At 46.9% G+C, this 14,040-nt stretch overlaps 1 protein-coding gene across 2 annotated transcripts in view; it reads right to left on the reverse strand.

Annotated features, from left to right (window-relative positions):
* LOC136626213 (peroxisome proliferator-activated receptor gamma coactivator-related protein 1-like) overlaps positions 1-14,040 on the reverse strand; it is an 82,421-nt gene that overhangs the window by 51,011 nt on the left and 17,370 nt on the right. The window contains exons 8-14 of one of the 2 annotated variants that reach the window (XR_010792640.1): positions 13,603-13,670; positions 12,538-13,354; positions 7,529-7,708; positions 7,358-7,415; positions 5,724-5,845; positions 3,825-3,976; positions 1,363-1,632 (exon numbers count right to left, since the gene is read on the reverse strand). Coding sequence is in view for 1 of the 2 variants with exons in the window: in XM_066601066.1 (XP_066457163.1) it covers positions 1,529-1,632; positions 3,825-3,976; positions 5,724-5,845; positions 7,358-7,415; positions 7,529-7,708; positions 12,538-13,354; positions 13,603-13,670 (1,501 nt within the window). In the remaining variant the exon portion in view is untranslated. Of the gene's footprint in view, positions 1-1,223; positions 1,633-3,824; positions 3,977-5,723; positions 5,846-7,357; positions 7,416-7,528; positions 7,709-12,537; positions 13,355-13,602; positions 13,671-14,040 lie in introns of those variants that run through there. The other variant, XM_066601066.1, reaches the window with a different exon arrangement.

The raw sequence follows: 14,040 nt of genomic DNA on the forward strand, positions 1-14,040 counted from the left end.
GTATTTAAAAGCTAAGGAGGTCACGGGCAGGGGAATCATTGGAAGGAATATAGTGCGTGCCCCTTGTAGTATAACTCAGCTCTTAAATTACACATATGGCGCTCATCTCAGAATGGCCCCAGTGACCAGGCTTAACACAGACTGATACAGGATAGGGATGAGACATGAGAGGGGAGCCAGTGTGTGCTAACCTGGAAAACAGTGGAAGGACATCGCAGTCTCCTGTCGCAGCGATGCGGAGAACGCTGCAGCGATGCATGGCTGTTTCCATGTGAAAACGCCTCACATCCAGGGGTTTTCAGCAGGATAGCGAGGGCGAGATTGGGCTGTGAATCACAACCCTGCCCCCTCTCCCTGCTGTGGGAACCCCCGAGTGAAATCCCAATAGTGCAGACAGTGGGTGGGGCTACAGAAAGGGTGCAGGGCTATAGGGCCTCTTACAGGGAGTCCCCATAGCAAATAGAAAGGGGGCTAGATAGGCGAAAGCCCTGTAACCTAAAGAAAGAAAAATAATATTTGTCATTTTTGTTCTAAAAACAGATGAGTGAACTGATATTGTAAATACAGGTGTGTATGTATATACATATAAAATCTGGGGGGGGGGGGGGGGGGGGGGGGGAGAGATTAAAGGCTTTATGTTGTCTTTTTTATTTTTGTTGGCCTTTTTCTTGTGCTTCATTGAGGCCCATAGGGAAGAGATTGCTTAGCTTGAGAATGTCTGGATCTCAATCCCATGAAGCATCTTTGTGATGACCTAGAATGCCATATCCATGCCCGCCCAACGCACCCATCATCCCCTGCATCACTAGCTGAAACTCAAGGAATGGAAGCAAATCCCTCCACACATCTATTAGAATTTGGTGTAAAGCAAGCCTATAAGGGTTACTGTAGATAGAGGCTATAAAATCGAATTTCATCACCACCTCGATGTGCCCCAATACTCTTGTCAACATAGTGCATCTACCATGAATGATTCATTGCGCACGAAACCCTACAGGAATGTATTGCGCACGAAACCCTACAGGAATGTATGAGCACATTAAACTGCATTGTGAATGTAAACTGCTGTATACCAAAAGAACGCTGCCATCTAGTGGGCAAATGCTTATCAGCAAGACATTGTAGAAACCAGTTCTTCAGGGCTCATATTCCCTTCACCCCTACTATACACCAAGAACTGTGGTCATGTTCATGACTCTGCACCTCAATAACGACACAACCAGTAATTTGATATTATATTTATTACCGATCTGCATAGTAATTCCTCTCCGCACAGTCAGTCCCAGAGTGTTCAGAAAGCGCTGGTAAATAGGTTAAAAAAAACAAATGTAATAAAAAAAATTATATTATGTGTCTTTCAACCTTTTTTTATGATTAATTTTTTTTGTTTATTAGAAATACTCCAGCACTTCCCCCCCCCGGACGTCCGGAGTCTCCCGCTTGTAGTTACTGAATGGCCTATCCAGTGTCCTGAGGTAAATCCGTTTGGTTATACATCATCCTATTGTAGTGACCGCTGGGCGTAGCGTTACCTCCGGTGACTCTTCTGGGCTTGTTTTAATAACGTGTCGAAATCTAGACTTTCAAATTTACTTCGACTGGACGCCGGGTCAAAGTCATCCCGGTTCGAATCTGGAAATGAAGATGTAAAGAAGTAACGTTATGTAACTACAGAAATGGGCTGAATGACGAAAATGGCAATTCTAAATCACCGCCTAATGCAAAAAAAGAAAATAAAAAAGGAACATACCACAGCATGAAGCAAAATGTTATAGACAAACATTAGCCAAAGAATTACAGTCCTAGGATGCAAGGCCCAGACCATGTAAGCTCGCAGCGCAGGACCCCGACTGCAGTTGCTGCTGTATAGAAGATAGGGCTTAAAGTGACCCTCCGGGCCTGAACAAGCAAAGATGGCCGCACCGCTTCTCTAACTACCTGCCACACACTGTACATTCATATGCATTGATAGTCATGAGACACAATATGCTGCTAATATACAGCACGCATCAGGCAGTCAGTAAAGCTGGTGCGGCCATTTGTTTGTTCAGGCCTGGACGGTCGCTTTAAAGGGAGCCTGTCACTTTTCCACTCAAAGGTGTTATTAGTTGATTGTTGGGGACCCGCCCCTTGGGATCTCAAGCGATCACTTGGCTTGCAGACAGTGCTGACCATATTGCAATGGCTTGAGTTGGTGTTACATTGAGGCATGGCTTAACAGACTGCCTGTTAGAACGCGGTATAATGTAATGCTATGGCATTACATCATACTGCAGGACCGAACAAGGCATCACAAGTTCTTGTTCCCTCTGGGGACAGAAAAAAAAATTAGAAGTGTTAGGGCGGCTGCACACGGGCGTGACGGGCTCCGCCGCGGAATATTCCGCGGCGAAGCCCGTCATGGCACCCCCCAGAGACCCCATACTTACCAGCGGATCCAGTGTTCTGGGTCTCGCATGACGCTTCCGTGTGATGCGCCGCAGCGTCATGTGACACGCCGGCCACGTCACAAGACATGCCCCAAGCGTCACATGTCGTGGCGGGCGGAGAGGCGATTTCACGCTATCGTCCGCTGTAATACAGCGGAAGATAGCGTGAGCGGACGGCTTCCATTAACTGCAATGGAAGCCGGCCGTGCGTACACCCGCGGCAAATAGAGCATGCCGCGGGTGAGGACCGGAGATTTCACGGTGCGGAATTCCACGCCGTGAGCATTGAGCTATTAGGTTCAATAGAACCTAATAGCTGCGGGCAATGCGGCGGATTTTCACCGCGTATTACGCGGCAGAAATCCGTTCGTGGGAAGGAGGCCTTACTATTAAAAAAAAACACAAAACACAACCCTTTTTCAATATTTATAATAAAAGAATTTAAATAAAACAAATACATATTTTGCATCGCTGAATCCATAAAAGTCTGATCAATCAAGGTAGCACAAAAAAAAAACAAAAAAAAAAACATACCAGAATTGCGCTTTTTTGGTCACCCTGTCTCCAAGAAAAAAATTGTAATAAAAGGTGATCAAAAAGTCTTATGTACTCCAAAATGAAAAAGACAGGACGTCCCGCACAAAATGAGACGTTGCACAACTATGTTGAGGAAATTTTTTTTTTTTTTTTAACGTTATAGCCGTCAGCAGATGGCCGCAGAAAATATTTTTAAAAAATTAAAATAACTTTAAAAAAAATAGTACAGCAAAAACAAAACAAAAAAAAAAAAAAAGAAAACAACTAAATTTGCTATCTTAGCAATCGTACTGACCCATAGAGACAGACGTCGATGGATGAATAAAGAGTTTAGATTTTTTCTGGAGGGCAAACTAGTGAACCAGTTTTTTTTGCTCCCATTGTCTTTAATGGGAGTTCCAATCAACCATCCCGATTCACAACGATTGAATTCAGCCCGATACTGAATCTAACTGATTATTCCACTAATCGCTGCTGATGACCTGGCCCAAAGAATAGGTCAATAGTACAAAGGCCACTAATGTCCTGGAGTACCTCTTAAAACCATCCCCAGTGTGTTGTCAGCCACCAGACCACTACCCATATAGCTTAGGATATGTGTGTGTAGACTGGTTGGGTTTACGTCCTCTAGTACAGAGGTCCCCAACTCCAGTCCTCAGGGACCACCAACAGGTCATGTTTTCAGGATATCCTATGGTAAGAACACCTGTGGCAATGTCTGAGACACCGGCAATAATGACATCACCTGTGCAACACTGAGGAAATCCTGAAAACATGACCTGTTGGCGGTCCCTGAGGACTGGAGTTGGGGAACACTGCTCTAGTAGCAGACTTAGTTCCCTTCGCACAAGTACTTACCAAGATCGGCATAATTACTTCTACAAAACTGCCTTCTGCCTCCGAAGCAGAGATCAAAAGGCAACTCGTCTGGAAGGCACAGCTTGTGACCATTTTCTATAGCAGCAAAGGCCTCTCTGGTGCAGCGGTACGTGACAAAGCCATAGTTATCACTGGGGGAGAAGAGGACTACAAGTTAATACAAATCGTGTGCATGACTGTAACCATACAAGGTAAAGGTCTACTAGAGCAGTTATCCCAACAAGACATCCCTTGGATATCACACGTTTGTGGCCTTAAATGGGTTTCCCCAGGACTAAATTACTGACGACTTAACCTCAGGATGGGTCAGCAATTATCGGTGGAGGTCTGCCGATTGGGATCCCTGCCGATCAGCTACGTGAAGTGACATCGGAGCTCGGGTGAGTGCCAGGGAAGCTGAAGTCCATACCAGGCATAGAGCCCTATATCGTATATAGCTGTGCCTAGTAATGCAATCCAATGCTATTCAATTGAATGAGGCTGACCTGCTCTCATGCGCAATATCACAGGCATGAGAAGAGGTTGTGATGCTTGTGCAAGTGCCTAGGCATCTTCAGACAGCTGATCAGTATGGGTCTTAAGCAGCAGACGACTTCCTCCAACCAACTATTATTGACCTATCCTGAAGGTAGGCAACAATGGTTTAGTCCTGGAGAACCCCTATAACTCATTAAGGACCAAGCACCATAAACATACAGCGTTGGGTCCCTGGGTTTATGCCCAGATGATAAATTGGTAAACTATTTTGAAGTGATGCCCAAGGCAGTTAGCAACAGCCTGGGCACTGAGGTTGGGCAGCACACAAGACTCTTCAAGCCACCATAATGGATTTTGTCAAGATAGTTTCCTACTAAATGAACATTCAATGCAGCCCAGATGTGAAGTCACTTACAGACACCGGCTGGCATGGTTAACGGGACCATCTACATGGATTTTGTAATTAATCTGTTTCTATAAACTGGATATGCCCTTATTTACCGCAAGGCGAAACCCCCAGCAATGAGATTCTGCACCTTTAGTAATCTCTAGGATGACTTGGTTTGTGTATTTCAATTAGTCAATTTGCAGATGGCCGGGCGCCAATGTGCATGTGTTCTAGCAATGGGCGAACCTGACAGAATGGCAGCAGTGAAGATGGGGGCACAAGCGCAGCCACCACAGCAAAGACCACTGAGGCACCAGTGGAAGTTGGCAAGTACAACAAGCTTTTTGCAGCATTAAGGCCTCCTTCACACGGGCGACAAAGTCACGCGATTTTGTAGCATAGCTATGATGCTACAAATCGCATGTATGTGAAGCCCGTGGTTTCCTATGGGTTCCTTCACACATGAGATGCTTTGTAGCATGCTACAAAACGACACACAAACCTTGCAGGTCCGGCGATATGCAAGGTTTTGTAGCCCATGTTTCTCTATGAAGCCTTCCTCTGTTGCATCGCATAGCATGAAAACGCGGTTTGCATGCGATGCAACTTTGACAGTAGCAGATGCTGCAAAAATCGCAAGATTTTGTAGCATCACATGCGACTTTGTAGCGCTACAAAATCATGGTATTGCTGCGAGAAAATCGCAGCCATATCATACGGTGCAGCGATGCGATATCGCAGTGATTTTCTTGCAGCGATGCAGTGTCACCCGTGTGAAGGAGGCCTTACAGTACAACCTGCAAGGGCAGGATGTATAAAACCTCGTTCACATGATGCATAAAAATTCCACACGTAGTTGACACTGCAGATGTGAGCGCAGAATTAACCCTTTGCAAAAGGGTGTAACCCACCCCATTAGCTGCTGATTTGGCCGCGGCAAACTAACGGTGTATTCAACGAGGGCTTTCTACTGCTCATGTGAGCACTGCCCTAAGTGTACAATAAAAACTCACCCCTCCTCTCTGAAGTGAATGGTGCATTCCTCTATCTCCCCGAAAGCAGAGAAGCGCCGTCTCAGCTCCGATCTTGTCATGAGGTTGTTGATCTTCCCGATGTACACGACTCTCCTCTCCTCCTGCAACGTCAGGAACAGTCATATTAAGTGGCGAATCCCCATGTACCATCGTATACACCCCAAACAGGTCACAGTCCAGAAGCAATGGGGGACTATGCATGCTACATACTAACAACTGCATTGTTCTTCAGAGCAGCACAATGTTACTCTGCTGCCATCGTTTGTTCTTCCTGCGGTAATCACTTCACTCCTCACAGATTTGCTGAGAAAAGTGACTTCCAAGAAGTCACTCCATAATTACAGACCAACTTATGATCGCTATGAAACCGTAATTAAAAGGACTACAAGTCAAGATGGCCGATAACCGTGAGCTGTAAGTAGAATTTGTGTGTTTACCAAAGAGAAGACAATCCCAGATCTCGTGTAGAAGTCTGAGCCCAGGAGAAATACAAATCACACCAGCCTGCGCAGTATCACATGATGTCTAATTTATTCTAAGGTGTTTTATATACCATAAATGAAATCACAGGAAAAGTACATACCTCCAAGAATAATAAACATTTTAGTTGTACCCTATCATTTATTAACATGAGTTAGACCTTTTAAGGTGTAACTATAGCATACAAAGAAACAGTTATGAATTCAGTGAAAAGGAATGCAGGGGGGGGGGGGGGAACGACTTATCTTCTGTCTCTATCCGTACCATTCGTAGAAAAGGTTTCGTTTAACCCCTTCACTACTTATACTAGCATCATGCTATATCTTTCTAGTCTACTATCTAATAGAACAATTAACTGATACATTGATCTACAGTTTTCTCAACAGGAGCAATAGACTACAATGCAAAAGTAACACCAGACTGAAGATTTAGTGCTCCTTGAAAGATCGTATTGAATCACCCTAAGGCCGAATGCACACGGGCACGCAAGGATTCTGCCCATGCCCAGCGACTCTGCGTACCAATTTGTGTCTTTCTTCTGTACTATGGATGTGCCGGCTGCCGCACATGCACAGTATAGATTTCCCCACGCCGCCACTAGGCGATAACGCTGAACCCTCGACCTTTCCAGAATGGTCATTCCGGTTAGGCCGGGGATCAGACAGCTTCCATTAACTTCAATAGAGGTAGTCTGTGCGCAAAACGCTCCAAAATAGAGCATACGGCGACGTTTCCGCCACAAGCAGAAAGCGCAGTCGATTTCCAATCATCTGCGTTGAACAAATCACTTTTGCGTTGCATCCTAGGGAAGGACATTGCTACCAAACACACGGGCAGGCGCCCACCGCGGATTCTGCAGCAAAGGGTGCAGAAAGCTGATCCTTTAGGCCACCTGCACACAGGCGGATTTGCATTCCGGAATCTGGAGCGGGCATCCACCTCTGGATTCCGCCTTAATCTCACACTATTGGAATGATAGCTGTGGAAAATTATTGCATTACTGATTTGCATGACTTTTTCCCAGAGGGCATTGCATCCTGTAGGCTGTGTAGGAAACGTTTAGAAGCATGACAAAGCAGCTCCTGGATGTCCAGCAGGCCCCATAGTGTTGACCCCTGGCTGGAAGTACTTACTATGGCTCTCTCCTTATGATACATCCTCCTCCTGTTATAACTTTCTCTGGATTCGCACCTGCCAAACAGACGTTATATTACCAAACAGACTCAAAATACAAAAACTACCCCCTTGTAGCGGTGCATAAAACCAAACCGCGTCTTTAAATCTCACGCAACATATAAACATACCTCCTGCTTCGGCTCCGGTATCTCCGCCCGTAAGGTGATCTGGATCGTGACCTGGACCGACTGGAAGGAGGAGAGCACGACCGGGATGAACGTGAGGAAGACCTAGAGGAGCTGCGGGAGCCATAACTAGATCGGGAGGAGGAGCGCGATCTGTGCCTACTTCTAGATCTGTAACGGGATCTAAGACAAAAAGAACACAAGATAAAGGCGCCTGATACAGGACGGGACGGAAGCATTTCTAGACAGCAGGCAGGTACATTTTATGGTGTCAAAAGGGCAGATGACGTCCAAAGATATAAACCGGTGCCCCCTTCTAGCTGTCGGCAGGGATATTTTCCACCTTAAGATCCCATTTCCAGAAGCTTTACTAAAGTATATCCACATCCTCAATGAAGAGAAGCGTGTAATACCAAGTTTCTCCTGCAGGGGCATCTGTTTTCGGAAGCCAGATCTTGAGTGATCAGCTGATTGCTTTTAGGATATTTTCACACATATCAGAAATGCTGTGGATTGTCTGCAGTAGATAATTTGCTGAATTTCTGCATCAAAATCCTCATTTTGTATCGAAACTGACTGCAGATCCACAGCTGATTTTAGCCCTCGCTGCGCTCCTCTCACCTGCCAATACTGCTGCACCCAGAATGCAGCCCATCGACAACCGCTATGTGGCAATGGCCGTGCTCAGTAGCAGTTGCCGGTGTGCAGCCACGCACAGTACTGGGATATCAGAGGAGCGCTGCGCAGGCCGACATCCCCTGTGGATCCGCAGCCAATTTCTATTCAAATTCTGCACCAATTTTAATGGGGTTTTTGATGCAGAAAATGTTGCGCGATTCTCTGAAGGGTTTTCACAGGCTTCAGCGGCCAAGTGCTGTCCGTGGCCGTATCACCACTGAAGCCTGCGGTTGGCTGAGGAGTCAATGGACGGCATGTCACCGCCGCAGCTTCTCCTGGGCAGGGTGTCTCTTAAAGAGGAGACCCCTTTAAAACTGAAGAGATGAAACTCGCTTCCAGGAACCAGCCGATTTTGCCAGAAGAAGCCACAGCCAGCCAGGCATTTCCCCTGCATACGCCAGCCTATCAATACTTGACTTTTCAGGCCCAAAACCTGTAGATGAATTTCTGCCAGGCCCTCACGACATGGTTTTGTTTTTCTATCAGGGACATCCACATATAGGCACAGTTGCCCTTCTGCAAGCCAGTTGATGGGCAGACATTGATTTGGAGGATGGTCAGGAGGTCCTAACAAGTGCAAAACTCAATGCAAACTAAAAGTGATACCCAACCTCACAGGGCTCTGTCCCGGGCCCCAACATTTATATAGATGACTGGAGGACGGATGAGTTTAATAGCCCCTTTTGTTGATTCATGTGACGTTTTGATCACTTTTGATCTCGTTTTCGTACGGTCAGATAGGCAAAAATAGCTTTTTTGCCATTTTTTTCTCATGATGTGCGCTGAGCAAGTTACATAATGTACTAACGTTTTTCTCTGGGTCACTATGAACGTAGTGATACCACGTGGTTATTTTTTGTGTTTTTCCATTTAATTTTTTTTATATAGTACAAAGGAGGAAAAGTGGAGTTTTGATATTTTTATTTAATTTTTTTTTTACTAGGGGACTTATTCTTTTAATACACTATTCTACTTCAGTACAGTCGTGCATTAGAAAGCCTATGAAGCTCGGACAAAGGCTGAGGCTCAAAGACCACCGTAGCTGGCAGACCCAGAGGCTAAATTCAGGCCTCTGACTACCAAAGCAACTCATCAGGACCCCGTGATCACCTTGTGGGGGTCTGATGGGTGACAGAGGAAGACCTCTCCCTTTGTTAGCCTTTTACATGCTGCGGTCGCACTGATGTTACAGCAAGTGCTGGCAGTTATCCAACACCCAAGCACCCGCTCGCTCCCCCTGGCACGAGACCCACGCTAGGCTTCTAATACACTGCCGGCAAAAGACGGAGCTGTAGAATAAAGCCCTTTAACGGCCGCTGCCAAGACGTATGGACAGTCGTTAAGGGCTTTTAACAAAACAAAAAAAAAGTGGGGGAGGGGAGGGGGAGTTTTCACTTAATGCTTTTAACTAGTAAAAAATATAGACAATTCCGTTTACAGGAGTAACTATTACGGTTCCTTTTATTTGGCCACGTTAAACTAGACCGGAGCCAATTACTACAATATCTGGTTTCCCGCCGACTAGATCTCCTGTGTCGGTTCTGCATAATTCTGTGTAGGGAAGATAAGAGATGCAACCAATCCAACCTCCTCCTAGAGACGCGAACTGAAAGGAAGTGAAACTACGAACCTCGCGGCCTCACCTGGTATTACAGCTTAACTCCAATGACATGAATGAGGCCGAGCCGTCCTACTACACACAACCTGAAGAGAGCGGTGGCACTAAAGAAGGTTGCCATGTTGTTCTAATCTTGTACAATCGCTCCAAGCGCGACGTCCTCTCACTCAGATTAGAGTTAGCAGCAATTGCCCAATTCAAGCAGCCGGCACACGGCTGGGCCCCTCAGGGCTCCGGTTACACCAGTAGGACCAGCTGCCAACAGCTACTCGATCTTCTGTGCAAACTTACAGAGCAAGTGAACAAGTTGCCAAGTCCGCAGCGGGGTCACACAATGTTGTGCCATCTCTGCTGCACACATGGCTCAGATGTGACGTCCCGCCGGCGGTGCGAGTGCTAGGATGTCCCATTTACATGAAATCCATCACGCTTCTTCACGAGACTGACAACTAAATATGACATCTACATAGAGCATGAAGCATCTACATACAGGCACATTTAGGGTATGTTCAGACCCGCTGCGGAAAGTTCTCACCAGAGGCGTGGCTTTTGACTCAGGTGTTGGTGCGGATTCACCACCAACGTCACGCCATCAAATGAAGTAAAATCTGCAGCATAAATTAAGCTGGGGATTGAATACCTTCCCAGCCGCATCATGTAAACATATGTGATGCAGTCATGAAAAGTGCATGGAGCGGGCTTGGAGTCTGTTCTATACAAGGCAGCCAACAGCTGACAGCCGCCAGCAACTGCTGCAATCTAAGCTAGTGCCAATAAACTATCTAGATGCAGTCAAAATGGACCAAGTGTCTAAACTGCCAGCTGGATGGGGATGGCCCCTCTAATGCCCCATCGACTCCCTACACACACACACAAATGCATGCAATTGCAGGGTGCAGATGGGTTAGCATGGCAGCGCATAGCCTAGTGGAGACTGATGGGCATGGATACCTATTAAGCCCTGTCTGTGGGGCAACACTGAAAATCTCTAAAGTGCAATACTGAAGTATTGCAGTAGACAGTACAAGTGATTTAGGCACCTGGCCCCTTCCCCAGCTTCTTCCCTCAGCTCTGTCCAGTTCTGTCACACAAGTCCTTCTGCTATCTCTTTAAAGACAAGCTAACAAGTTCAGTGCCTTCACAGAATCGGACAGAGCCGAGGAAAAACATGGCAATGTTTACAGTGGGCCTACAAATAAAAAATGGGGTAAGCACTAGGATTCTGTAGGGGTCTCTGGAACAAAACAATCACTTAGAGCAGTGATTCGAAACCAGGGTACCGTGGCTCCCAAGCTGGGAATCACTCAGTAAACATTAAATGGGCTTTGCAGGCAGCCCCTGCCGGTATGCACCAGGGTCAGAGCCGAAGCGTTGCTCCAAACCCTGCATCGTGAACTAGCGTTTGGAATTGCAATTACAAGCATAGCTCTCATTGATTTCAACGAAAGCTGCGCCCGCAATTATGAGCACAGACCACTTCACAGGAGTCTGAGCAACGCTTTCGCTCCGACTCTGGTGAGCACCGGCATGGAAACCCCTTGGCCACACGGCGCTTCCAGTACTAAAGGGGATGAGATTTTGAAAACCTAATCCACAAGCTGCAGGGGGGAAAAAAAAATGCACAAAACTTGTGAGAAAACTGACATATGGTACGGAATTTAATTCTGCAGCGCATCAATTTTATCGTTGCTCCGCTGTGGAGTTCACCTTTTTCAATGAGCAGATTAATTCTGCACAAAAATACACAAATTCCGCACAAAATGTGGGTTTTGTGGCAGACTACCCTCATCTGATCTGCTTCCGAATGTCCGCTACAGACATACCACAGCAAGGCAGTCCCTTGTGGACCCAAGCTTTTCTGAATCTGTCCCTTGCAGCAGCGGGGTCCGCGCATACCTGCTAGCTGGAATCTTCATCTGTACTGCGGATGTTCCGCACAGCTTGCCGTCATACATGTGCAGTACAGATTTATTTTTAACACTCCTGCTTGTCTCACGGAATCCACGACCCATCCGCAATTTCAATTGTAGACGGGTCGCGGGTCGGACAGCTTCCATTGACTTCAATGGAAGAATCCGTGTGAAAGCCGCAGGAAAATAGGGAATGCTGCGATTTTTCATCCGCGAGCGGACCCCGCAACTGGTTTCCGCTTGTGTGCGTGAAGAATCACTTTTGCGTGCTATGGGCGGCATATACTCTGGAATCTGGAGGCAGTCGCCTGCTCCGGATTCCACAATTCAAATCCACCCGTGTGCATTCAGCTGTAGGGTATGTTTACATGTAGTTGCAAATCTTCTGCAGCAGAAAATTCCGCTGCACAATCCCCAGCATGTCCATCGGTGAGGATTTTGACTTGAAATCAGCTGCACTTCCGCAGCTGAATCCAGAAAGTACCGTACTCTCCTAAACCTTTGAAGTCTTTGCGCTCTAGATGCCTCCTTCACAGAGTACCTGGCGGCCTCTAGTGGGCGCAGCATCGCTGAGTCAGGTGATGTGGAAGTGGCTAGCGGTGCAGAACTTCTTAGAGGCCACCGGGTGACCGGAATATCGGAGATAAAATTATACGTTGTGATAAGCCACACCCCTACTTTGGTAGGGGTGCCCCAATGTTGAAAAAAATTGTGAAACACTGACCTATAGAACTAAGAGCGTGCCCAACCCCTTTCAAACAAAATACAAGTCACTGCCCAATACAAGAACCCAGCGAGATACTTACGTTCTTCTCCTCTTTAATGAAGGCGACCTTGACCGAGACCTCGAGGACGAAGAGGAGGAGGAGGATCTTGAATCCGAACGACTACCACTAGACCGGCCTCTCCAAGAGGATTTCTGGGGACTGGGGGAACCCTTGTATTTCCTGTAGCAGCGCAGCGCCCTCCGTGACACCGAGGCGCTCCCTCTTTTCAGATCAGTTCTGTTCTCTCGGCTGTCACTACGACAAGGCGAGGCGTCTGGAGACATTAATACTGAAGCCGGTGGACTGGTGACTGCAGATTCGGGCATAACATTAGTCCTATGGTCCAGGGGGGCACTGGTGGCTTGCTGAATGCTACCACAAGGTGTAACCGGTTTGACAGGGGCACAGGTGGTACTTTGGTTGGCAACGACTAGAGGTGCACTTGGCGCCGGCTGCTTTGGGCAAGCCTCGCTTTGCTGACGTTTGTTGAATTGCACTATGGGTTTGATAGTGATGTTTTGATGGTGCTTCACGTTCCAGCGGGAGCCTTCTTCACACTGCGATGGTGGGGCAGGATACGCAACAGCGGTGGTGGAAGGCTTGTTTTTGGCGCATTGATTTGTCAGGATGCAGTAGTCGTGGTCGCCGGAGGCCACATGGATAGGAGGCACCGCTACAGAGGAAGAAGAGCCGGCGCTGCGGTTTTTCAGACGGCTTTGGGGTAGTGGCTCGATGAGTTTTGTAGTCTTCAGAGGTGAGCGGGTCCTCTCTTGGCCCTGCAAAGCCTTGGACTTAGGAGGCCCAGCGACCAGAGACTTCCAGAGCTGATGCGGAGGAGTCGCAGGAGGGGTAAGACCTTTGAAACACAAAATGACTTATTACACTCTACGGCATGTCCTGTAATCACTTCATACTAATACACCATTTATTGCGGATACCGAGACGAAGCCACTTAACATTTTACAATTTAACCCCTTAAAGACATGGCATATTTTAACCGACAGTTTTTAACCTGATCCCCCGTAGCATTATACATATGAATGAAGCAAAAACATGAAAGCCAAGAACTGAATGTGTGTAATCAGTGCGACAACAGATACTCACCAGCAGTATTCAACAACTCCGGGGGCAAAAACTTGTCAGGAATCTTTTTTTCTAATGTTTTCTCCGTCCTGTCAAAGGGGAAAAAAAAAAAGTCACAATTACGGCTTACACAAGAAACAGCAAGCCTCAAACCAGAGTGCTGCTGAAAAACCGTATGTGCATGAAGTGTCCCGGCTCTCCGCCTATCCCTCCCAATGGCAGATGTCAGGAAATAAAACCCACCAAAAACAAAAAAAAAACCCGCAAAATTGGGCGTTAATCCACCTGTGTATATGCGGCTGCCAACATCGGAGACACTCAATGTTTCAGCATCTCCCCTTTATGCTGAATGGAGGTGAGTGAGCTGGAACGGTCCCAATAGGCACAGTGATAGGCCATTAAATTCAACAGACCTGCATTTTCACAGCGTACTTGTACATCTAAACGATTGGCCTTTTT

Source organism: Eleutherodactylus coqui, chromosome 4 (genome assembly GCF_035609145.1).
Source record: "Eleutherodactylus coqui strain aEleCoq1 chromosome 4, aEleCoq1.hap1, whole genome shotgun sequence".
In the NCBI taxonomy this organism is placed as follows: Eukaryota; Metazoa; Chordata; class Amphibia; order Anura; family Eleutherodactylidae; genus Eleutherodactylus; species Eleutherodactylus coqui.